This window comes from Oncorhynchus masou, chromosome 28, assembly GCF_036934945.1.
Source record: "Oncorhynchus masou masou isolate Uvic2021 chromosome 28, UVic_Omas_1.1, whole genome shotgun sequence".
NCBI classification, from domain to species: Eukaryota; Metazoa; Chordata; class Actinopteri; order Salmoniformes; family Salmonidae; genus Oncorhynchus; species Oncorhynchus masou.
This window is the reverse complement of record NC_088239.1, coordinates 49941353-49966745: the sequence shown is the minus strand read 5'-3', so window position 1 is coordinate 49966745 and position 25393 is coordinate 49941353. Positions and strand designations below refer to the sequence as shown.

Sequence of the window (25393 nt, the reverse complement as noted above, 5' to 3'; positions counted from 1 at the left end):
TGCCCTCTCGTCTTCTCCCCTCCCTATAGCATCTGCCCTCTCGTCTTCTCCCCTCCCTATAGCATCTGCCCTCTCGTCTTCTCCCTCCCTATAGCATCTGCCCTCTCGTCTTCTCCCCTCCCTATAGCATCTGCCCTCTCGTCTTCTCCCCTCCCTATAGCATCTGCCCTCTCGTCTTCTCCCCTCCCTATAGCATCTGCCCTCTCGTCTTCTCCCCTCCCTATAGCATCTGCCCTCTCGTCTTCCCCTCCCCCTCCCTATAGCATCTGCCCTCTCGTCTTCTCCCCTCCCTATAGCATCTGCCCTCTCGTCTTCTCCCCTCCCTATAGCATCTGCCCTCTCGTCTTCTCCCCTCCCTATAGCATCTGCCCTCTCTGTCTTCTCCCCTCCCTATAGCATCTGCCCTCTCGTCTTCTCCCTCCCTATAGCATCTGCCCTCTCGTCTTCTCCCCTCCCTATAGCATCTGCCCTCTCGTCCCCTTCATCTGCCCTCTCGTCTTCTCCCTCCCTATAGCATCTGCCCTCTCGTCTTCTCCCCTCCCTATAGCATCTGCCCTCTCGTCTTCTCCCTCCCTATAGCATCTGCCCTCTCGTCTTCTCCCCTCCCTATAGCATCTGCCCTCTCGTCTTCTCCCCTCCCTATAGCATCTGCCCTCTCGTCTTCTCCCCTCCCTATAGCATCTGCCCTCTCGTCTTCTCCCCTCCCTATAGCATCTGCCCTCTCGTCTTCTCCCTCCCTATAGCATCTGCCCTCTCGTCTTCTCCCCTCCCTATAGCATCTGCCCTCTCGTCTTCTCCCCTCCCTATAGCATCTGCCCTCTCGTCTTCTCCCTCCCTATAGCATCTGCCCTCTCGTCTTCTCCCCTCCCTATAGCATCTGCCCTCTCGTCTTCTCCCCTCCCTATAGCATCTGCCCTCTCGTCTTCTCCCTCCCTATAGCATCTGCCCTCTCGTCTTCTCCCCTCCCTATAGCATCTGCCCTCTCGTCTTCTCCCCTCCCTATAGCATCTGCCCTCTCGTCTTCTCCCCTCCCTATAGCATCTGCCCTCTCGTCTTCTCCCCTCCCTATAGCATCTGCCCTCTCGTCTTCTCCCCTCCCTATAGCATCTGCCCTCTCGTCTTCTCCCTCCCTATAGCATCTGCCCTCTCGTCTTCTCCCCTCCCTATAGCATCTGCCCTCTCGTCTTCTCCCCTCCCTATAGCATCTGCCCTCTCGTCTTCTCCCTCCCTATAGCATCTGCCCTCTCGTCTTCTCCCCTCCCTATAGCATCTGCCCTCTCGTCTTCTCCCCTCCCTATAGCATCTGCCCTCTCGTCTTCTCCCCTCCCTATAGCATCTGCCCTCTCGTCTTCTCCCCTCCCTATAGCATCTGCCCTCTCGTCTTCTCCCCTCCCTATAGCATCTGCCCTCTCGTCTTCTCCCCTCCCTATAGCATCTGCCCTCTCGTCTTCTCCCCTCCCTATAGCATCTGCCCTCTCGCATCTGCATCTCTCCCTCCCCTCCCTATAGCATCTGCCCTCTCGTCTTCTCCCTCCCTATAGCATCTGCCCTCTCGTCTTCTCCCCTCCCTATAGCATCTGCCCTCTCGTCTTCTCCCCTCCCTATAGCATCTGCCCTCTCGTCTTCTCCCCTCCCTATAGCATCTGCCCTCTCGTCTTCTCCCCCCTCCCTATAGCATCTGCCCTCTCCCTATAGCATCTTCTCCCCTCCCTATAGCATCTGCCCTCTCGTCTTCTCCCTCCCTATAGCATCTGCCCTCTCGTCTTCTCCCCTCCCTATAGCATCTGCCCTCTCGTCTTCTCCCCTCCCTATAGCATCTGCCCTCTCGTCTTCTCCCCTCCCTATAGCATCTGCCCTCTCGTCTTCTCCCCTCCCTATAGCATCTGCCCTCTCCCGTCTTCTCCCCTCCCTATAGCATCTGCCCTCTCGTCTTCTCCCCTCCCTATAGCATCTGCCCTCTCGTCTTCTCCCCTCCCTATAGCATCTGCCCTCTCGTCTTCTCCCCTCCCTATAGCATCTGCCCTCTCGTCTTCTTCCCTATAGCATCTGCCCCCTCCCTATAGCATCTGCCCTCTCGTCTTCTCCCCTCCCTATAGCATCTGCCCTCTCGTCTTCTCCCCTCCCTATAGCATCTGCCCTCTCGTCTTCTCCCCTCCCTATAGCATCTGCCCTCTCGTCTTCTCCCCTCCCTATAGCATCTGCCCTCTCGTCTTCTCCCCTCCCTATAGCATCTGCCCTCTCGTCTTCTCCCTCCCTATAGCATCTGCCCTCTCGTCTTCTCCCCTCCCTATAGCATCTGCCCTCTCGTCTTCTCCCTCCCTATAGCATCTGCCCTCTCGTCTTCTCCCCTCCCTATAGCATCTGCCCTCTCGTCTTCTCCCTCCCTATAGCATCTGCCCTCTCGTCTTCTCCCCTCCCTATAGCATCTGCCCTCTCGTCTTCTCCCCTCCCTATAGCATCTGCCCTCTCGTCTTCTCCCCTCCCTATAGCATCTGCCCTCTCGTCTTCTCCCCTCCCTATAGCATCTGCCCTCTCGTCTTCTCCCCTCCCTATAGCATCTGCCCTCTCGTCTTCTCCCCTCCCTATAGCATCTGCCCTCTCGTCTTCTCCCCTCCCTATAGCATCTGCCCTCTCGTCTTCTCCCCTCCCTATAGCATCTGCCCTCTCGTCTTCTCCCCTCCCTATAGCATCTGCCCTCTCTTCTTCTCCCCTCCCTATAGCATCTGCCCTCTCGTCTTCTCCCCTCCCTATAGCATCTGCCCTCTCGTCTTCTCCCCTCCCTATAGCATCTGCCCTCTCGTCTTCTCCCCTCCCTATAGCATCTGCCCTCTTGTCTTCTCCCCTCCCTATAGCATCTGCCCTCTCTCCCTTCCCATCTCTCCTCTGTACAGAGCGCAGCGTGGAGGCCTGCTGCTGTGGAATGAGGCAGAGGCCCATCATTATAAATCAGCCTGTTAAGAGGTAGAAACATATTAAGAGCTGCTCTCTGGATTCAAACTGGGCTCTCCAAGATAAATGGCTGCTTACATGGCAACACGGAACAAAATCAACACAACAAACTCCTTAGTGACCGTTTTCAAATCCGCAACTCCGTATTTCTCTTTTCTCAAGTTATCTCAGTGTGTAACTCAACTTCCGTCTGCCAAGGAGTTGGAATGTGTAAGCGAATATTGTTCATATTAAACAGACAAAAACCCCACACATCATTTAAAATATACAGACACAAATAACAAGATAAGGACAAAACATCTGGTTCATAAAACACACTCCTATGATCCATTACAAATCTGTACGTTTCTCAGTTTCCCACATGAAATATGGAGCCCTCTCAAACATAAGAGTAAACAGAAAGCCGGTAGATATAAGACATAGTATACATGGGTATGCTGCAACACAGAACCCTGGATGAAGATTGATACTGTCTTGTGTCCCATACCTCAGGCTAATCTTTCAACACCCTCACCCTTCCACCAGGAGACCTCTACGAGTTCTCCCTTCATCTGCTTAACGCAATTAGGAGAAAGGACTCTAATCCAGAGAGACATTCTTTTTCCTAACCCTCAAGTCAGTCCACATAGCTAACGGGTGGGGGGAAAAAAAATGAAGGAGAGGGGAGGAAGAGGAGGAGAGGAGGGTGTGTTCCTCTCCTCCTGCTGTGGTCGCTGGCATAGGCCTAGCCGCAGACAGGAGACAGATAGCAGGCATCAGAGCCCTGGGAACGACAGAGCGGGAGGAAAGAGGAGAAAAACAAGGCCACACAGCAGGAGCATGAAGATGGAGGGGCTGGGAGAGGGGTGTGAAGAGATGCTGGTTAGTGGAAGGGGAAAAAATGATGTAAAGAGTTTAAAAACACAGCAGCTAAACACACACACACACACACACACACACACACACACACACACGGAGAGAGAGAATGGATTTTCATTGTCTTGCTGCCTGAGGGAGGCTGCTGCGCTTGTTGCTACATGTGCTGTGATCGAATCAAATGTTATTTGTCACATGCGCCGAATAGAACAGCTGTAGACCTTACAGTGAAATGATTACTTACAAGCCCTTAACCAACAATGCAGTTTTAAGAAAAATACGTGTTAAGTCAAAAATAGATATAAATAAATAATAAATAGATAAAATAGTTGAAGAGCAGCAGTAAAATAACAGCAGCGAGGCTATATACAAGGGGTACCGGTACAGAGTCTGCTCCTCGCCAGTGGGCCAGCGGAGGGGGGCGATTAACGACAGCAGGCAGAGTATGTGTAAGTGTGTGTAAGGCCTGATCGTTACAATGGACAACTTGTGTAACACAATTACAGGGGCTTGCAGAGAAACTGCTAATGTGCATGCAGGCAACTCCGTCGGACGGATCAGGTATTGAGTTCTCTCTGTTTAATTCACTTTCCAGCGCACACACTGGGTGCATTAGTTCGATTAGACCAGGGGAGGCTGGGGGGAGCCGAGGGGAGGAGAGTGGTGGTGGGCGACAGACAGATTTGTTTAGCGCGGCTTGTCAATTGCAGTCCTGACCCTTACACTAAATGGCTGCTCATCCCGTAGGAAAAAAGGGGGAAGTGGGGGAACTGAACAAAGCCTCGAAGTGATTGGTAAAGACAGGGCCATTTGCCATGGGAGATAACTAGTGACATGTTGTGGAGCCTCACAATAACCACAATATCTAGCATGATGCCTCACCAATCAAACAGAGTGCTGCACGGGGCTTGAAAGCTCAGCAGTTATTTACATTGGGGGGAAATGACTGTAGTAGCGTTGTTATTAACAGGTAGTAGCAATGGGACCAAACAATGCTCCGTGGCAGAGTTAGACGGGTAGGTACTGTGGAGAGATGAGCTGGAGAATATCTGACAAGCCGTTAGGAAATGCCACCTTTAATCCAACAGATGGATGTGCTAGAGGTGTGTATCGTCTATAATCCACCCTACAATGCCACATTGATCTACAAAACCATTGGATCATTTTGAAATGATCAAACTCTAATCTGCATATGGCCTATATTTTTCCCATCCTTTTTCAGGAAAGTTATTCAGCTTACTAAAGTGGAAAAACTGATTAAAAAACTAAGTAAAAATGGCTAGCAATTATGTGGTAGAAGCTTTGAAAACCTCCCCAAAATGTGTGTCTTTGCGTCTGTGTAGAGCAATTACAGACTTTTTTCACCAATGCTGAGACTATCCACCTCAGGGGAAGATAAGGAGTGTGGCACTAGTTAGAGTCATTATCAGCCCTCTCCCAGAGATCAGCTAAATAGAGTGGCGGTCTACTGCTGCCGCAAAAACAGCTCTGGTTCCACAGCTTCTTAGCTTCTCCAGTAGCTAAGTGAAGAAGAAGAAGAAGGAGGGAGGGAAGGAAGGGGGGGGCGCTACGGTTTCCTGCGTAAACACTTCCCAACCATGTAAACACACATCACAACAATATGGCCGCTGCAGCACAGCCAAGGGCTCATAATCTTATCACTTAGTTTGAAAGGGGCCGGGACCATTATTGCTGTTTGGCAGTTTATTTAATTAAAATGGCTGCCTTGCTCCCCTGAGATCACCCCTATACAAAGGCGCCACATTTTGGCCATGTTACTGGGGCAAGGCGAACAGATGTAATCTTGTAAGCATTTTTCTAAAGAACCCTGTCGTCTGCTCCCCCTGACACTACACTTGCCCTCTGTCGCCTCCCTCTCTCCTCGAAGACAACAGGAAGCAAAAAGAGTGCATGCTCCAAAGACAAAGAGAAAGAGAGAGAAGTAAAAATGAAGAGTTTGCTTAGATGTGACAGGAAGTGAAGATGGGACGTGGTGCCGCTGATAGAGGTCAGACAGTTACATCCCCTCTGTGTGGCACATCCATCACGCTCTTCATCACTGTAGTCCTCCCTCTTGTTCACCAGATACCCACACTGTGTCTGTCTGTCTGTGTCAGCACTGTTTTAGACTGTCCACTCCACTTACACCATCAGCCGCTGACTATCCCGTTGACTATACAGGGGTGCCCGTTGACGCTCCCTGGATTTGACATGGACATTTCGGAAACGCGACACTACATTCTGTCAACAAACTACAGGAACAGAGCCCAAATGGAAGCTACAAAATTAAATATTAGAGATCGCGTTTTCTCATGTCTCTCAGAATAAAGCAATGGTGTAAACAAACTGGCAAAAAGAAAAATGTGTGAGATTGTGTGAGGTGCACAACTTTTACTGGGGACCGGGGGACATGCCCCCCATTCTGAAATTGCATTGTTGTCCCCCCCAGATGTATCATTGGAATGTGATACAAAATGAGGCAACGTGTGCTTTAGAACCATGCGGACGCCTCCTAGAGGTGGACTGGATCATTTTATTTATTTTTATGTCCCCCCCACTTCTAAAACCAAAGTTGCGCCCCTGCTCCACATGACAGAAATACAAAAGGGTCCGGATTTCCATACCCAATCATTCCCAAAAAGACGACGAAGGGAAACAAACACACGCCTATGAGAGGGAGGAAGTCAAAGCAACCCAATCCCTACGAAAGATTAGTTCTTTCAACATTGTTGTGCTTGTTTACCAGACTTAAGGTTCTTTCTATGAACAAAGCAGCCAACAAAGCAGCCCAGAATAGATGTGGTTAATGTGTCTGGATCCTGCTGGGTCCACGATGCGCTCGTCCTGTTCAAACTGCCTCTTAAAGCCACACAGCTTAGGAAAAGCGGCTGTGCTATCTCTGTCTCCTTCCTCTCCTCCTCCTTCTCATCTTCCTTCTCCTCCTCTTTCTAGTCCTCCTCCCTGGCCTGTCTCTGTGCTTTTGTTGGCGGAGCCAGCGCTCGCTGGGGCTGAACAATAAAACATCTTGCATGGAATAACAGCGATAAAACACAGAAAATGTAACCGCCGGAAAGCTAGTAAGTTTTTGCAGCCTTGTTGTAAAAACAAAAACATTGTGATTTAGTAATGTGTTCCTTTGCAAATGAGAGGAGTAAGGGAATGTGTAGGGTAGGATTTATGCAGGTGGCTACCGGCGGAAACTCCTCAGGATGTGTGATTTACATTGCACGGTATGAAGCGTTCATACGACAACCGTTGCCGTGGTGCGTGGCTTCCCCCTCCACCTCTCGGTGGTGCGGTGAGTAACCCCCCCAGCTCATACCTGCCAGCTCGGCTTACCCCGTGTCAGCCTAAAAACCTAGGAACCCCAAAACTTTGTGTGTCACCAGTGAATTATCGGTTTCCGGTGCACATGTTGCAGAATAGCTACAGCAACCCATTATGGTGTATCGGTTTCCACTGGCGAGCTGGATCTCTTACAGCTGTGTTACTGTATGGGGTCATGGTTTATAGGGGTCTGGGCTGACAGGAATAAGCCCCCGTCATCTCATTCCATATCAATCGTTTATTCCGTACACAAACCTCCTTCCACTATAACAAACCTCTTTTCTATAACAATCAAGTGGGATGGATGGCTTGAGGCTTGTGAAAAATAACTGATACAAATCTACAGTAAAATTAAATAAACATTGCTTGGAAACACTCCAACAACGTTTTATTCATGTACATTCCCGTACACTGCCTTTTAGCATTGCATAAAACCACAGAACAGAAAGCCATCAGAAATGTCTTCCTCAGTCAGTCTAGACTATATTTACAGTCCTCTTAGCCTTTGACCTTCAAAATAGCCATTTTGTTGTTCGTTTCTGTTCCGGTCTGATCATCACAACAACATTCATTATTCATCCTCTTCCTGCGGTCTGTTTGGTCAGCTACTTCTGGACTGTTTATCCCATTCTACCCTCTAACTACCTTAACTATTTCCATACTTTCCCCAGAGTATCCAAATATGTGCTGTGCAGATGATTGCTATAGGGTGCCTCTGTGTGCCGACTCCCTGATGACCTACCGTTTGAAAAAGTCATAGAATATTGCACCAAAAAATATCTTCACCCCTCAGATTATTGCTATTCTACACTTTACCTGTGTTTTCTCTCTCCCATCAGACCCAGTTCTGGTTCTGTGGGACCATTACAGCCCACACACACACACACACACACACACACACACACACACACACACACACACACACACACACACACACACACACACACACACACACACACACACACACACACACACACACACACACACACACACACACACACACACACGACCCTGACCTAATTTCCAGGTCTGTGAGTAATGATGTTTAACTTCCACCTAGCCCTTTTATGTGTAGCTTTCTGTCACGTTCACATCATCCCCATACTGCTTTTCATTCCACTGGACTAAGTGGTACAAGAAGCGTCTCTCTGGGGCTATGGAGTAAAGAAACTCTCCGTCTATGAAGCCCTTAATTTGGCAGACAGCTTCAGATTTAACAGTAGTCTACACTTTGGTTCCTGACTGTGTGTCTGAGGAGACATACAGTACAAACAGCCTTTATCTAGCGAGCAGACATACTGTAACTTTATGAAAATGCGGTTCACAAACAGAATAAGTGAAGTCGTAAAGCAACCCTTCGCAATGGGGTTTCTGACTGGGCCCCATTTAAATGAGCCCCATTGAGCTTGGCCCAGTTTAACGGTGCCTGCCAGCGAGCTGCTCCTGCCACTGGGGACTGATCACAGAGATATGGCACACACACCAGCACACAAACACATGCTGTACAAACACAGAAAGTGCTGACACCCGAGAGCCATTTTGAGCTGAGAAGTAATAGTGGAATTACAGTAACAAGCCCCAAACTGGAGAAAAGAGGTCAGAGTTTGGGGAGGGGGTCCATCACACACACACACACACACACACACACACACACACACACACACACACACACACACACACACACACACACACACACACACACACACACACACACACACACACACACACACACACACACACACACACACACACGAGAGAGATGCATTTAAACACATTAGAGGAATAAAACAATATGCAATACGGACAGAATAAGCAGAGTAGCTTATTTGATAGTTAGTTCCAGTCTCCACTAAAACATGTAGAGAGCATTACTAAAATCAAAACTAAAATAACAACCTTTCATAATTCTGATATAATTATAAATGACTACAACACCATTTGACTTCTAGGCACCTATGCCTTTTGACACACACAGTCGTCACATTCCTTCTTTTATCTCAGTCAATAACGCGAGGGGGAGGAGAATCGATCAGATCACACACTCACCCACAACACTGCAAACCAATGGCAGAGGACTTTAATTTAGCACCTCACTGAACAGAGTAAGAAACAACAACATCACACGTTGACATTCTGGCACACATTGAATGGGGGCTTGGTCATAATGGCCTGCTCTGTTTAAAAGTCTGTTGGCAGCTCTGTAGATAACAGATGGAAGAAAAATGAGGGGAATTATAAGACATATTGATTTCCTGGGGATGAATGGCCTGGTATTCTCACAGATTTATCTAGAGAAGACTTTCTTCCCAGGGTCAGACTCTGTTACTATCGGACACACGGACACACACACACACACTTTATTTAGACAGGTCAGGGTTAAAGAGTGTGTGTGTATGGGGAGGGGGGGCGAGGGTCTCAGGGAAAACAGGTAAATGTTTAGCAGGACAGGTCTAGCAGTAATCTCTGTTTTTGCAGTGGTTAATGTTGTCCCGAACCAGCCTTAGGGATTTAGGGGTGAGACACAGAGCTGTTATTTCATTAGATAACACAGACACACCCTACAACACACACACTACCAGAAAATCCACTTACTCCTTCCTGGTAAGATAGGACAATTACATAGCTCTACCCTCATTCCCCATTACTGCACCCTCTGACTCGTTCAACATACAGCGATTAGAGTTACTGTAAGACCATTCATTAGTGTAGGGGAAGATGAAGTAACACTGTCCTTCTAGCATCCCCAGTCTGCCTCCATTGAGCTCTAATGTAAACCAGAAACCATAACTCTGCTTGTGAGATCACAGAGCTGGGATAGGAATGGAGGATGTCATTTAAGCCCCATAAAAACAAGGAGGCACAAACATTTATCTGTGCTGGCCTTTCATCAGGCGTTTTAAGAGCCCGGGGATAACAGAGAGGGAGATGCTGATAAACGTTAGACAGGAAACGCAGAGCGTGGGTCTCCTGATCTCATGTTTCCACTAAAGGGCACTGGTCCCATATCTCCCTCCCCCCATGTCTCCCTCCCCGCGTCCCCTTGCCGCCTCAATGCTGATATACACTGAACCCTCCAAAAAACGCAACATGCAACAATTTCAAAGATTTGATTGAGTTACAGTTCATTTAAGGAAATCAGTCAATTTAAATAAATTCATTAGACCGCAATCTATGGATTTCACATGACTGGGATTTTTTAATGCTTCATTTAACTAGGCCAGTCAGTTAAGAACAATTTCTTATTTACAATGACGGCCTACACCTGCCAAACCTGGACGACGCTGGGCAAATTGTGCGCCGCCCTGTGGGACTCCCAATCACAGACAGTTGGGACACAGCCTGGATTCAAATCAGGGTGTCTGTAGTGACACCTTTAACACTGAGATGCAGTGCCTGAGACCGCTGCACCACTTTGGAGACCAAATACAGACATGCATGTGTTGGTCACAGATACCCTAAAATAAAAAGTAGGGACGTGAATCAGAAAACCAGTCAGTATCTGGTGTGACCACCATTTGCCTCACGCAGTGCGACACATTTCCTTCGAATAGAGTTGATCTCTTCAATGACTGTGCGAAGTTTCTGGATATTGGCGGGAACAGGAACATTTTCAGCTCACAGGAATTTTGTACAGATCCCTGTGACATGAAGGGATGGCAGCGGATGAATGGCACGACAATGGGCCTCAGGATCTTGTCATGGCATCTCTGTGCATTCAAATTGCCATCGATAAAATGCAACTGGTTCGTTGTCCGTAGCTTATGGCTGCCCATACCATAACCCCACCGACACCATGGGGCACTCTGTTCACAACGTTGTCATCAGCAAACCGCCATCTGTCCAGTACAGCTGAAACCCGGGATTCATCCGTGAAGAGCACACTTCTCCAGCGTACCAGTGGCCGTCCACGGAGTGCATTTGCAGACTGAAGTTGGTTACAACACCGAACTGCAGTCTGGTCAAGACCCTGGTGAGTACGAAAAGCACGCAGATGAGCCTCCCTGAGACAGTTTCTGACAGTTTGTGCAGAAATTCCTTGGTTGTGCAAATCCACAGTTTCATCAGCTGCTCAAGCGGCTGGTCTCAGATGATAACGAAGGTGAAGAAGCTGGATGTGGAGGTCCTGGGCTGGAGTGGTTACATGTGGTTTGCGGTTGTGAGGCCTGTTGGACGTAATGCCAAATTCTCTAAAATGACATTAGAGGCAGCTTATGGAAGAGAAATTAACATTCAATTCTCTGGCAACAGCTCTGGTGGACATTCATGCAGTCAACATGCCAATTGTATGCTCCCTCTAAACTTGAGACATCTGTGGCATTGTGTTGCGAGACAAAACTGTCCCTAGAGCTTCCTTTTATTGTCCCCAGCACAAGGTGTACCTGTGTAATGATCATGCTGTTTAATCAGCTGCTTGATATGCCAAACCAGTCAGATGGATGGATTATCTTGGCAAATGAGAAATGCTCACTAACAGGGATGTAAACAAATGTATGCACGAAATAAACTTTTTGTGCATATGTAATATTTTTGAGAATCTTTTATTTCAGCTCATGAAACCAACACTTTACATGATGCGTTTTATATTTTTGTTCAGCGTACAGACACCACAACACTACCAAGACCCATGCCGGGTAAATGTCCCTACAATTGAAAAGGATAAGGCCCAGACAACTCAGGAAATAACGTGCTGATGGGGTGTGACGATTCTATTACCGTACAAATATAATTATATGTCCAAGTTTACGACATCTTCCGTATCTGAGTTTTTAAGCTTAACAAAATATCAGGCAGTAAGACACATGGTTTCTATCATGGATTAATGCTGTTTCTATTCTTTGAGGGGTCCTAACATTTGATTCAGTTATGTTCTTCTCCTAGTGTTCCAGTGAAAACAGCAAGCTTTAGCTGTCTGCACAAGAAGACATCAGGTGACCGGATTAAAGGTTTAGCTTTGTCAATCCTAGACGGCACATAGGCACAGATAGGAGCTCTCTGAAGAGGCATGATTTCCATAGCGGTTGTGTACAGTACACTAGGACCCAGATGATGCCTGCTCTGCTCCATACTGTGTGGTGGTGTTGGATTGTTCAACACACCCATCAGCTCAGACCAGCCACTTCCTGCTGCTGCTACTGGGAGCTACACCCAGGTCTTTGTCATCTGAACTGCATGACTTTAGGATGACTTTCTAACGACTTTCCACAGAAAGACGGCGCTGTAGTTTTCTCAAAGGTTTTTTTTTTAAAAAGGGTGGGGGGGAAGAAGTATGCTCACTGCAGGCTTAGATTGTGTATCCTGTGGAGCTCGGGGGTCTGAGGTGCATCGTAAGTATGACACGGCACACAGTGTCCGTTTTTTATTCACCTACCTCCTCTAGCTCTGTACAGTCCTGTAGCCTACTGTAGTGTACCTGCTGGGACGAGGCCGCGCCAGGAGTCTGAAAGGAACACCATTAAAGGAACAGCAGGGAAACAACAGCCATATGACTGTTTGGTGCTCATCAGCACTTTGGGGCTTTTTATAGTGTCTGCCAGTGTGTAACATCCGTGCGCCAGCAGCATTCCAATTCAGTCCCAAATCCCTCCACTCTAACTCCGCCTATTTTGTGTCCTAATCCTCTTCTCTTTTTTTTAAAGGAAGACTAACATGCATAGCAAAAGGAGAGGATATCAGTTGAATTGCGTGTCCTCTTATTGGTGATGTCAGTTGTAGTAGGCAGAAAGGGGTATTTCACCAGGTGAGTTACACAGTGGCTCAAGAACTGTTTTAAACATACAGCTACAGTGCTTTCCATAGTGTGCGTTGGAGTATGAGTGTTTGGGTTGAATCTATTGTATATTCCAAATTCCCTGTCAGTCAACTCATAAACAACAATCTGCAAATGTTAAAAGCGTACTTGGGGATGTTGGCAACGAGGCCATGTATCTACTTCCCCAGAGTCAGATGAACTCGTGGATACCATTTTAATGTCTCTGTGTCCAGTATGAAGGAAGTTGGAGGAAGTTTCGCGAGCCAATGCTAAGTCATTGCGCTAACACTATTTAGCAATTGCGCTCGCGCTAGCTAGAAACTTATGTCAAAAATGCACACATAGATGTAAAAATTGTGTGCATCCGACTCTGGGGATGTAGATTGAAAAAAATATCCCTTTAATAGCAAAACAGTTACAAACCATCCCCCCGTGACATGTTAACTCAGTTATGTAGCAGATCTGTGCTCAGTTGTGCTCGTTGCAATGACAAACATGTAGTTTACGGCACGACAATGAATTACAAAAGGCTTGGATTAAGCACATACAGATTTAGATGGCTAGTCACATAACACAAAAAACATCCAATTCTGTAGCAACAAACATTGAAAGCACACCTAAGATCACATAAAATCCTGTATTTGACCTGTCCTGTCCCCTGGCTGCTCTCCTGTTAAGGGCATGGGAAGATGGAAAAGCAACAGGGTATTTGTGGTTGCACCCCAGTGGGCCCACAGGGAGAACAAAAGCCAAATTAAAGGGCAGAGGATAGAGTGTGTACTTGTACTCGCTCAAGATGTGCCCTGTCAGTCTCTCTGCTTAAAATGGCATGAGAAGGGCCACTTAACTGGAAATCACTTCTCCCTCGCTCTCTTTTTCTCTCCTTTTCCCTGTCTCTCCCTTTCCCTCTGTCCCTCTGATCCTCCATTTCTCTCCCCTCTGATAATAATGTGCCTCTCCGTGTGGAGTGGGGGCTGTAGTGCACCCTTGCACCACCTCTCCTCTCCTTGCCTTGGATCCTTCAGTATAACCACTGTAGTGTTCGCTGATTCGCCCTCTGAATGTGAAATTACTGAGAATGTTAGCAGCCACCAACCACCTCAGCTTGGGAGAGCCATGATCTGGTATTCACTCCAAAACAGAGGTGAGAGCACAGGTAACCTTCAACATGATCATAACAGTCATCATCCCTTATCAAAGCTGGTAGCACGGTTGATTAAGTACAGGAGCTCTTTTTTAATAACCATTTTTGTCAGTGACTACATGTAGTCAAAAGGCAAAATGGGACACAGTACTCAGGCAATAGCAGTTGGACAGAGTGTTCGCTCACTGAGTTCTCTAATGCACTGTGTCACTCCAAACACTGAGCTCTCTAACGCACTGCGTCACTCCAAATACTGAGCTCTCTAATGCACTGTGTCACTCCAAACACTGAGCTCTCTAATGCACTGTCACTCCAAACACTGAGCTCTCTAACGCACTGTGGCACTCCAAACACTGAGCTCTCTAATGCACTGTGTCACTCCAAACATTGAGCTCTCTAACGCACTGTCACTCCAAACACTGAGCTCTGGTGAAATCAAAGGCGCACGCACACACACACACACACGCACACGCACACGCACACACGCACACGCACACACACACACAGACACACACACACACACACACACACACACACAGGCACACACACAGGCACACATTATGCACAACACTTCAGCTGTGTGTATGTGATGTGAATGGGAGGCTTTCTGCTCTCTGGGTGGTATTGAAGAGGAGTATCCGTTGTGCTGAAACAGAGGTCAGCCGTTCTGGCACAGGCCTGCTTGTCAAGTGTTGCTACTTATGCTGGGCCCTGCTAATGCACTGCTAATAGAAGTGAATGTTGCATTGTGAAGCTCCCCTGTAGTTTAGAGTGTCACACTGCAGGGTGATTAATGACACTTTCCTCTCATCTTCTCTCTAACCCCGTCATCTCCTCCTCGTATCTCTCCCTCTCGTCGTCGCTCTCTCCCTCTCGACTCCCTGTCCTCTTTGACTCTCACCCTCTCCAGTCTGCCTTTCCTCTCTCCTCTCCACTGTATCTCTCTGCTCCCTGCCTCCCTGCCTCCGCCTCTCCTTTATTTTGTATCTCAGAGAATAAAGCAGATGACAGAGGATGTTGTGAGTCGTTATTGTGCCCATGATACAGTATCTAGCCGTATCCGCACAGCTGGAGATATCCGGATTCAACAGCACTGCTGCACACACATCAGGCCCAATAACAGTCATATATATACCCTTTCCCTTCAACAAAAATAGAAAGTGATGTCAGGTGTGGGGACACAAACTCAGCAGCCTCTTTTCACAGTAATTATCACCCTAAACCACACTCACACTACGTCTGGAGTAGAGCCAACAAACACCATGTTTTTCTGACATCATCCGCCTGAGGAAAAGGCTCCAGGCCATTTCTGATGACATACACAGCGTTGGTTGTTGCCCTTTGCCATCAGCTATGTTGCATACGTTACTGAGTCTCACTTTCCCTCAATGAAATATGGGCCTGAAAGCATTAACTGCATAATCTTGTCACCTTCTGGTCATTTCCAAAAGGTCTTAGCGCTAGATCATTCGCTAGCATTCCTCCACAGGTACAATGTGCTCATTGTGCATGCAGACGGCATTTGTGAAATGACTGCAGTGGCTGTAACCTAAGCAGCTCGGCTGGGACCATAGTTGTCAGGCAATTGGGGAAACGTTTAGAGTAATAATGATAGCAACAACATTCTCACTTACCCCGTTTTTTTAAACACCCTGTGATCAATCTCGAAATACGAGTCTGAGAGTGTGTGTGTGTGTGTGTGTGTGTGTGTGTGTGTGTGTGTGTGTGTGTGTGTGTGTGTGTGTGTGTGTGTGTGTGTGTGTGTGTGTGTGTGTGTGTGTGTGTGTGTGTGTGTGTGTGTGTGTGTGTGTGTGTGTGTGTGTGTGTGTGTGTGTGTGTGTAAGCACGTTGTGTGTGTGTGCCTCTGCGAATGTGGTTACATTTCCATCCTAAGTTTCCCTACACTTAAAAAAAAAAACTCTTATACGGTCTGGTAGTTTGAACAATATTTGTTATTTTTCAGAGAGAGAGAGAGAGAGAGAGAGAGAGAGAGAGAGAGAGAGAGAGAAAGAGAGAGCGAGAGAGAGAGAGAGAGGATAGAGGGAGAGAGAGCACTGGGGGGTGTAGTATGAAGTATTGGGAGGAAAGTTTGGAAAAAGTGGCTAATGGCTGTGTCCACAGACTCCCTAGTTTGGGTTTGGTTAGATTGGGTTTGCCTCTGCACAGTGTCTGAAGCTGCAGTTTTTGAAGATGACAGAGAGGCTTAGTTGGCATCACACTGGTCTTCATTATGAAACAGCTTATCTAATGTATCAAATAGGCCTGTCATTTAAGTAAAAATGTACTTAAATCTTGTTAACACATTTGACTTTTAGTTCAATATATTGTGTAATTCCATACCGGAGTGACAGCAGGGTGGGTGTATTGGCTGGGATGTATTTGAAGTAGGCTTAGACATTGATTTAGATATGCACTGTTTGGAGAACGATCAAAGATAAACCTTCTCTTCCACTGCCTCTTCTCTCTCATCCTTAGCTCATCTGCATATTCAGACAGTCACAGAGCCCAGGTCTGCTCCTAAATACGCACACACACGCACGCACTCACGCACGCACGCACACACACACACACACACACACACACACACACACACACACACACACACACACACACACTGCTGTGCAAATGGATGATGGTGTGGACGCCTGCCCCTTCTTCAAGAATGCCAATCAAGCTACTGTCCCTGAATTGGAAAGCATTTGGCTGCTGGCCGGCTACCACATATTTCTGGGGCGGCAGGGTAGCCTAGTGGTCAGAGTGTTGGACTAGTAACCGGAAGGTTGCAAGTTCAAACCCCTGAGCTGACAAGGTACAAATCTGTCGTTCTGCCCCTGAACAGTTAACCCACTGTTCCTAGGCCGTCATTGAAAATAAGAATTTGTTCTTAAATGACTTGCCTGGTAAAATAAAATTAAAAATTCCTGCTTTGTAAAGAGTTCGGTAGGTTAAAAAGCTATCTTCTTTAACCCCCGTTCCCTGATAGCTAGACAGCTATCCTACTCTTTCTCTCTCTCTCTGCTGGAAACAAGCTAGGTGGATTACCTTGTCAAGAATACAAGTTCAAACATAGACTAATAAGAAGCAGAGCCCGTTTAAATTCACCATGAGGAGCTACCATGCCGAGAGTCCGTCTCATACTATCTGTGTCACAACCGGCTTTGATCAGGAGTCCCATAGGGTGGAGCACAATTGGCCCAGAGTTGTCCGGGTTAGGTGAGGGTTTGGCCGGGGTGGCTTTAGTTGGCTCATCGCAATCTAGTGACTCCTTGTGGCGGGCCCGGCACCTGCAGGCTGAAACCGGTCGTCAGTTGAACAGTGTTTCATCCGACACATTGGTGAGGTTGGCTTCCTTGTTAAGCAGGCGGGTGTTAAGAAGCACGGTTTGGCGGGTCATGTTTCGGAGGATGCACGACTCGACCTTTAACTCCCGAGCCCATTGAGGAGTTGCAGCAATGAGACAGGTTGAAATTGGGGAGAAAAATGGGGGTCATTTTTTTTTTTATTACATTAAAAATAGAAAAGTCTGCCGGGTAAGTGAGACACTAATCACCAACCGGGTGAGTCCTTTTGAGCTGAAGAGACTCTCCAGTGGAATTTGCACAGGCAGCTCATCAGTGCACAAAGAAGGCAGGGCCATTAATTACCCCCAAACAATGTTCTCCAGGCTTATCGACTTCTTAATGGACAGGGAACGACCTGGTTCGTGTTCCCACTCCAGTCAACGACACGACCCTCTCCGGGGTTCTGGAATGGCCATTATGTCATCCCAGTCCTGCCCTTTAGAAACCAGAGCTGTTTTTCCTCCTCCGTTTTTCTCATTCCTCATTAACTATGTAGGAATCACTGTGATGCTGTGGCTGAGGCTGGGGCCCGGGACTGAGAGCTGGGGCAGGATCTATGGCTGGGAGCTGGGGCAGGGGTTGGGGCCAGGACAGACTGAATTGGGTTGCTGACAGACCCTTTTCCCTGTATGGATCATCTGAAATTATGGTTTTAGGGCTGCAATTTGAGATTGCAGGGGACTCTTGGACTGATCCAGAGCATGAAGGGCGAAAGCGTGACTTCCAAATGACTTGTTAAACTGTTGGGAAAACATTCTTTCCTCCTCCAGCTGGTTCTGTGTTAATAAAGCCCTTAGTTCTGACATAGAAAATGTGAAAAATCCTCACACCATTACTTCCATTGTTACATCATGTGTGCGTGAATGTGTTTAGGATATTCACAATGCATCTATGGTAAGAAAGAGGCCACCCACCTGCCTCCGGAGAAAAAAACACACACACAGGGATGCACATTCAACACACCCTAGGGGATGGTTTTTTGCCTTTTTTTGTTTGACAGACAATCCAGCTCAGTCAGGAATGGATTTGGTAAATGGGTTTTGGTGTTCGAAACTGTCTGCATGCTATTTGAGATTTTACTGCTATTTTTAAAGAAACATCCTTTAATATACTGTAATGAAATGGCAGCATGCAGGAAAATAATGAAGAAGGATACAAGCCTCAACAAAACACAAATCAGAACCATCTGGAATTAATAACATTCAACCATTGAAACGTTAAGCTGTATGTAACCAATACCAATACTATTGTTGACCAATGACTCTGGCCTCAGCGTTGTGGGCCTACCACTGTTCAGACAGCTGCAGGTGAATATCCAAGGACAACAGATGTGAGAAGAGCAACTCTCCTGATGGATGAGGCAGTGGCCTATGACCCTGAACTTTACCATCCTTTCAACAAGTGTGAGAGATGGAAGAAAGAGGGAATAATGGAAGGAAGAGGAAAATGAAAGGCGATGAAAATCCACAACAACAGGCGACAACTATACCTCATTATGAAAGTCTATGAGTGCATTAAAATCCAACGCTGAGATTGATCTAACTCATAGTTGCAAAAAGCTGATATACAGGACAGAATGAAATTTAGCGGTGGAGGGGGGGGGGGGCGGTTGTCGAACGTTTAGTTTTGGGGAGGGTTGTGTGATTTTTTTTATTGGGCACAGGGGAGGGTAATGCGTTTTGTTCCTGGTTGACGTTTGCTCGTTTGCAGGTTTTACTATATAATGTCTTCCATCCCAGCTAAATGTCCTCATCTGCTTGTATGTACCTCCCTTATATCAAGGTGTTTTGGTACTTCCCTTTTAGCTTGTACTATACCCCAGGTCAATATGGTCCAGTCTGTCTATCCCGCCCTCTGTCCACCAGTCATAGTGACAATAGTGCTAGGTGGATTGTTTGTCCAGATCTGCAATAGGCTGACTAGCAATCGTTCTACACATCAAATCAGTGTGGCCAGGTGCATCATGGAGCATGAAAGAGCAGTGAAGACGTGAGACGCACAGCTCAAACAGCTCCTCTATTGATCTTGTTCAGGGACAACATAATGCATACTAGCCGACAACACCACATTGCAATGAATAGTTGCATTATTGTTTTCAAGGGAGTACAACATTCTACTCCAGGCTGCAGTGAAAATGTCATTTGAATAACGGCGCAAAAGCCCTGTGATTTGAACATTTATTACATTTGGATCAGTTGTGGGTCTACACTCGACAGTTTAGCAGGTCCAGAAAGGGCTGTATTTTTACTTCTGATACTGAGATGCGGTGTCTGTTGCAGAGCATCATTCTCCCTAGTCGTCCTATAGCAATGTGGCTTCATATGCTCCCAACAAGGCCCAGTTATTCAGATACATGAAATAGAATTCCAGTGTCCTCAAAAGGACTTGACGTTAACCAGGTTTCCATCCAACCTTTTTAAGGGGGCAAAGTATGTATACATGTCGGATCATGTATTTGTTTATGCCATCATGGGAAAGCATGTAGTTTATTAGGCTACAGAGGAAATAAGTTATGAGGGACTTCACGGGGTGGTAAATGTGCACGGTCATCGTGATGCTCCTTTCCAATAAATATTGAGGGTCTTGTTCTGGTGATGTATTCTGCCGTTTGACGAATAAAATAATATTGCATTTGTCATGCAGTAGGCTCTACCCGCAATGTATCTCCCGGCTGTTGGCTAGAGCGCCAATGTCAACACCAGAGTGGATACATTCCCTATACCTACGCAACAGTTTTTTGTGACAAAAGCATCAGCAGGCCTAGAGTTGAAAATGCCATGGAAACTAATTTAACTTGTATTTTTTTTATTCGGTACGGGAATTTAATACCAAAATACATTTTTTTATGTGCACGATGTATTTATGCCCAGACTTTTATCCTCAACGAGTCAATTTGATGGAAACAACTCTGATGGGATTTTTTTTTAAACATTCACATGAAAATCTGTCGCCAATTGAATGGAAACCTAGCTACAGACACCCTAAAGACTCTGGAAGGTGGGCTAGTCCAGTTTCATAGATAATGCCGACACATCATGGTACACCAGCAGCCCCAAACATCTAAAGACCAAGCAAAACAAGAATTGTACTTAAACTCCCCTCTCATACTCATCTGGAGGTCGAGCAGTTTTTTGTCTGCTTCTCTGTAATCTGTCTATCTATGTAATAGAGCCCCACATTGGAGGTGTCATAATACCCATAAAACCTAGCAGTAAAACAGGGAAATGGTTACAATCGTTTTTCCACCGTTCATTTTTCCCCACATGGGATTTTAGAAACACTTAAAATAAGCGCTGTGCTTCGTGTAGGTTTACCCTGGCGTGCCATTTTCATAACCATGTTAATCTCTCTCGGAAATGGTGACTTTTATCAATATATTTGGCTCTACTTAGTCTCAGACTCAAAAATGCTAATTAGCATCAAAGTAGACATGCAAAACTACAATCCCCTGCAAGCTCCTGCATCTCATTGCTAGCTGACACCTTTGCTAACAGGTATTGTGTCAATTTAAAACTTGCACAACACAGTTCACACTTATTTATCAATTACCACATTTAGCTAATGTGTGATAGTTAATCCAGAGATTCTTACCTTTGACTCGATTTGACCGTCTCACCCAGATCATCATGGCATTTGTAGTTCTTTAGCAGCTAATTAGCATTTCATTTTTGGGGGGGTAAATAGAGGCAAATATATTGATTAAAGTCACCTTTTCCAAGAGGGATTTGCACAGTTATCAAAACATCACCACTGGGTAAGCCTGACTCTTACTATGTGCCTTCATTCCCCTTGACTTATTCAACTTTTTGTGTTACAGCCTGAATTCAAAATTGATTCAATAGATTTTTTGTTTTCTCATCTACACACAATACCCCATAATAATAAGGTGAAAACATGTTTTTTTTTTTTAAATATCTCATTTACATAAGTATTCAAATCCAAACTGTAACTCGCCACTCAGGCACATTCACTGTCTTCTTGGTAAGCAACTCCAGTGTAGATTTGTCCTTGTGTTGTAGGTTATTATCCTGCTGAAAGGTGAATTCATCTCCCAGTGTCTGGTGGAAAACAGACTGAGCAAAGTTGTCCTATAGGATTTTGTCTGTGCTTAGCTCCCTTCCGTTTATTTTTTTATCCTGAAAACTCCCCAGATCTTATAGGTACAAATGTACCCATAACATGCTGCACTATGCTTGACAATATGTACAGTGGTATCCAGCAATGTTTTGTATTATTGGATTTGCCTCAAACATAACACTTTGTATTCAGGACTTGTTGCAAACAGGATGCATGTTATGGAATATTTTTTATTATTTCCTTCTTTTCAAACTGTCAATTAGGTTAGTATTGTGGAGTAACTACAATGTTATGATCCATCCTCAGTTATATCCTATCACAGCCATTAAACTCTAACTGTTTTAAAGTCACCATTGGCCTCATGGTGAAATCCCTGAGCTGTTTCTGTCCTCTCCGGGAACTGAGTTAGGAAGGACGCCTGTTTTATTTTTTATTTGACCTTTTACCTGTGTCTTTGTAGTGACTGGGTGTATTGATACACCATCCAAATGGCAATTAATAACGTCACCATGCTCAAAGGGATATTCAATGTCTGCCTTATAAATGTTTACCCATCTACCAATAGGTGCCCTTCTTTGTGAGGCATTGGAAAACCTCCCAGGTCTTTGTGGTTGAATCTGTGCTTGAAATTCACTGCTCAACTGAGGGACCGTACAAGTAATTGTATGTGTGGGATACAGAGATGTGGTAGTCATTCAAAAATAATGTGAAACACTATTATTGCACACAGAATGAGTCCATGCAACTTATTAGGTGATTTGTTTAGGACATTTTTACTCCTGAACTTATTTATGCCATAACAAAGTGGTTGAAGACTTATTGACTCAAGACATTTCAGCTTCTCATTTTTAGTAAATGTCTAAAAACATTATTCCACTGACATTATGGGGTATTTATTGTGTGTCGGTCAGTGACAAAAAAATCTAAATGTAATCCATTTTTTATTCAAGCAGTAACACAACTAAATGTCAAAAAAATTGAGGGGTGTGAATACTTTTTTATTGAATACAGTGAATACTTTCTTATTGAATACAGTGAATACTTTCACTGTATTTATGTACAAAAAATAGGGACCACAATGGAAATAAGTTCACGACTGTATAGTGCAATCCCGGTCACTTGTAAAAATATTTGTACTGTGTGTAAATATATGCATTTTTTAAACTGACAAATAAAACCAATCAATCCAAACTGTGCCATTTGATGAAACACCAAAAAGTTGAATGACATTTGGATACTGGGTAAGCCTACAAGGTAGGAAGGGATGTATTTTCTGTTTGTCAAGATTGTCATAGTCTATTTATTGTTGTGTTGAAAACACAAACCATGATATTGAAGTGCCCTAAGTCGGTAAGGTTTGTTTGTTGGTTGTGTGGTGTACAAATGTGGTGTATATATTTTATATAATTATAAATATGGCATAAAAAATGTGAAAATCTGATTTCCCCCTTGCTGATCATTGTCTGCAGCCGGCTCTGATTGTAGTGTAATGAAACAGGCAGGGAGAGTGAGCTTGTCTGTGGTGGTCGGTGAGAACCCTCAACCTTCTGGCCTGTAGCCCTGAGTAGCATCGCCTGCACCACAAAATCATGCTGAAGTGGGAAAGTCTATATCCATGGTTTATTAACACCGGGTCGCTACAGTTATTATTTGTGGTATTAAACATGATTTTGAGTTAACTCTACGAGGGGGGAGTGTGTGCAGTTTCTTTTAAATGTTGGGGAGACAGGTGCAGTTCTTTTGACACCTTAAGTTGGACCAGTAAATTTCGAACTGCCCCTTAAGAGTATGATGAAATATAATTAAGCCTCCACGGGCAGTTATTGAATTTTGCTGATAGGGTTAGAGTCAACGTTCCTTAAACGAAATATTTTCAATTGCTGTTTAAGGCCTAGGCTACTATGTAAAATGCCGGAGAAGATTATTTTTTTAATGTCTCGATATAAGACATCCCGCGCACTTTGATCCGCACGCAAAGTTGAAGTCAACTGCGTGTTTGTGTGTGTGTGTGTGTGTGTGTGTGTGTGTGTGTGTGTGTGTGTGTGTGTGTGTGTGTGTGTGTGTGTGTGTGTGTGTGTGTGCGTGCGTGCGTGCGTGCGTGCGTGTGTGTGTGTGTGTGTGTGTGCAGCGCGCGCGAGAGAGGGATAGTCTAAAAGAAACATATTGTGACTACGATGACTCAGGTGTAGCTTGCTAATCTTTCGTTTATATAACAACAAAAAAACGATTAAAAGTATCTTAAAATTGAGCAAAAATGGCTATGGTCAGGTCTGTTTACACCAAGCAACGGCTTTATTGAAGTTGTGTCCTTTTAACGCATAGCCTTACACTTAGGTAATAAACACATTTGAAAAACGTCGATATCCACCACATTCCAGTAGTCGATATGGAAGAAACAGTAATTAACTGTGTAAATATCCCAGAGCGCACCATAGTACAGCGGTGACTAGATTTTTCACTCTATAAAGTATGCGACTCTGGGATTCTTCTATTTTGTTGGGCAGAAATTGACAAGTCTATGCTATTCATTTACGATGTCAGCGAACTATGATTTGCTGTTGCAAAAATCCAGCACAAATCTTCGACTTTGGCCATCCGCAAAACACTCGAGCGCTGGAGCTTTTTTCTGCATGCAGGTATGAATTCGATATCTTACCTTGAGCAGCTCCGATATCCACGAGGGCAATTAGCAAAACGAAAGATATGGTGATCATCTGCAGTAAGTATCCTGTGACTCCTCTTCTTCCACTTCTTGCAGTTTGTACACTATACCCCATGATGAGGAGTCAAAAACTCCGCGATGAGGCAAGTCCAGTGGCTATCAAATGCTGTTTCAAAGACCTACTCTACTGCCTTGCAGCAGCTGCAATTGAAATCTTTAGGAGTCTCACACTTGACGAATAGAAGGGGAAGGTAAAACAAGGGGGGGATGGATAGAGAATGAACAAATTCCAGGACTTCAGAGAATGGACAAATTCCAGGACTTCAGCGAAACAGTTTTGAAATATGACAGATATTAAATTGTCTTATGAGAAGCGAGCACCGCCCTCAGTCATATGAAGGTATGCATGAAAACCTTTGCAATTACCGTTTGCTCTGTTCACTTTTAATGCATAACGTGTCTAGCTGACTACCTGGGCCGATGTCTGGTTGATATGAAGTTCATGTTCCGAATCAGAAAATTCACAAAAGTCCTCCGTAACTGCCGCTATCACGCTCCGCACTCCGTCTAGCGACAGTATACAACCTCAGTACCGCGCCTAGCGCTCTACTGATGGAATTGAATTGGACAAGGCTCCGTCTCTGTACCATGCTACTTCAACCAATCCAACAACGACCGACTCCTGTCTGTGGCGGCCATATCAAAACCCGGCTTGGAGCCTCGGAATGGATGTTATTTATCGAGTATAAAGTGGTGAGGAGGAGAAGCTCCATATCCGGAAGTAATTTGGCCATTCATAGTAGCAATTGACGCTATGTAGAGTAGTTATTTTTTTAGGTTATGTATACAAGACTGTGGACATATCTGGCTGTGTTGGCAAAACCACTACATATCCCATCGAGCAAAGTGGGTAGAGGCTGCCTGTTATCACAGTTGGCAATGACGCCGAAGAGACCTTGAACCAGTCATGGCTATTCAAAAAACACTAAATAATTTACAAGTTTCTTTCCAGGTAATTTCTTAGTTACATGATTGTATAACTAGCAAAGGACTTTTGAATTTGAGGGTGTAGTATTTATGAAGTTTGGGAATGAGGATGAAAACTAGCATAGCTTAGCTAGCCAGCTAGTTTAGCCAGGGAAAACTAGGTTTAAAAAAAACAAGCTCGAGACGGGATATAGCTGTGCGCACTAGGCTAATTCAGGAGACAGATTGGAGTTTTTATGCCCTGATATCAGGAGCTGGCGGCGAAAAGTTTGATGAAACAATTCAGAGACGGAAACGAATAC

The 25393-nt window shown here is 45.5% G+C and overlaps 1 protein-coding gene across 1 annotated transcript in view; it reads right to left on the bottom strand.

The window, feature by feature from the left end:
• The window catches only part of unc5cb (unc-5 netrin receptor Cb), a 202018-nt gene extending 177308 nt beyond the window's left edge, over positions 1–24710 (bottom strand). Inside the window, 1 exon segment of the mRNA XM_064942411.1 lies at positions 24099–24710. Within this exon segment, the coding sequence (XP_064798483.1) occupies positions 24099–24219 (121 nt within the window). The 5' untranslated portion in view covers positions 24220–24710.
• Between the last annotated feature and the right edge of the window lie 683 nt (positions 24711–25393).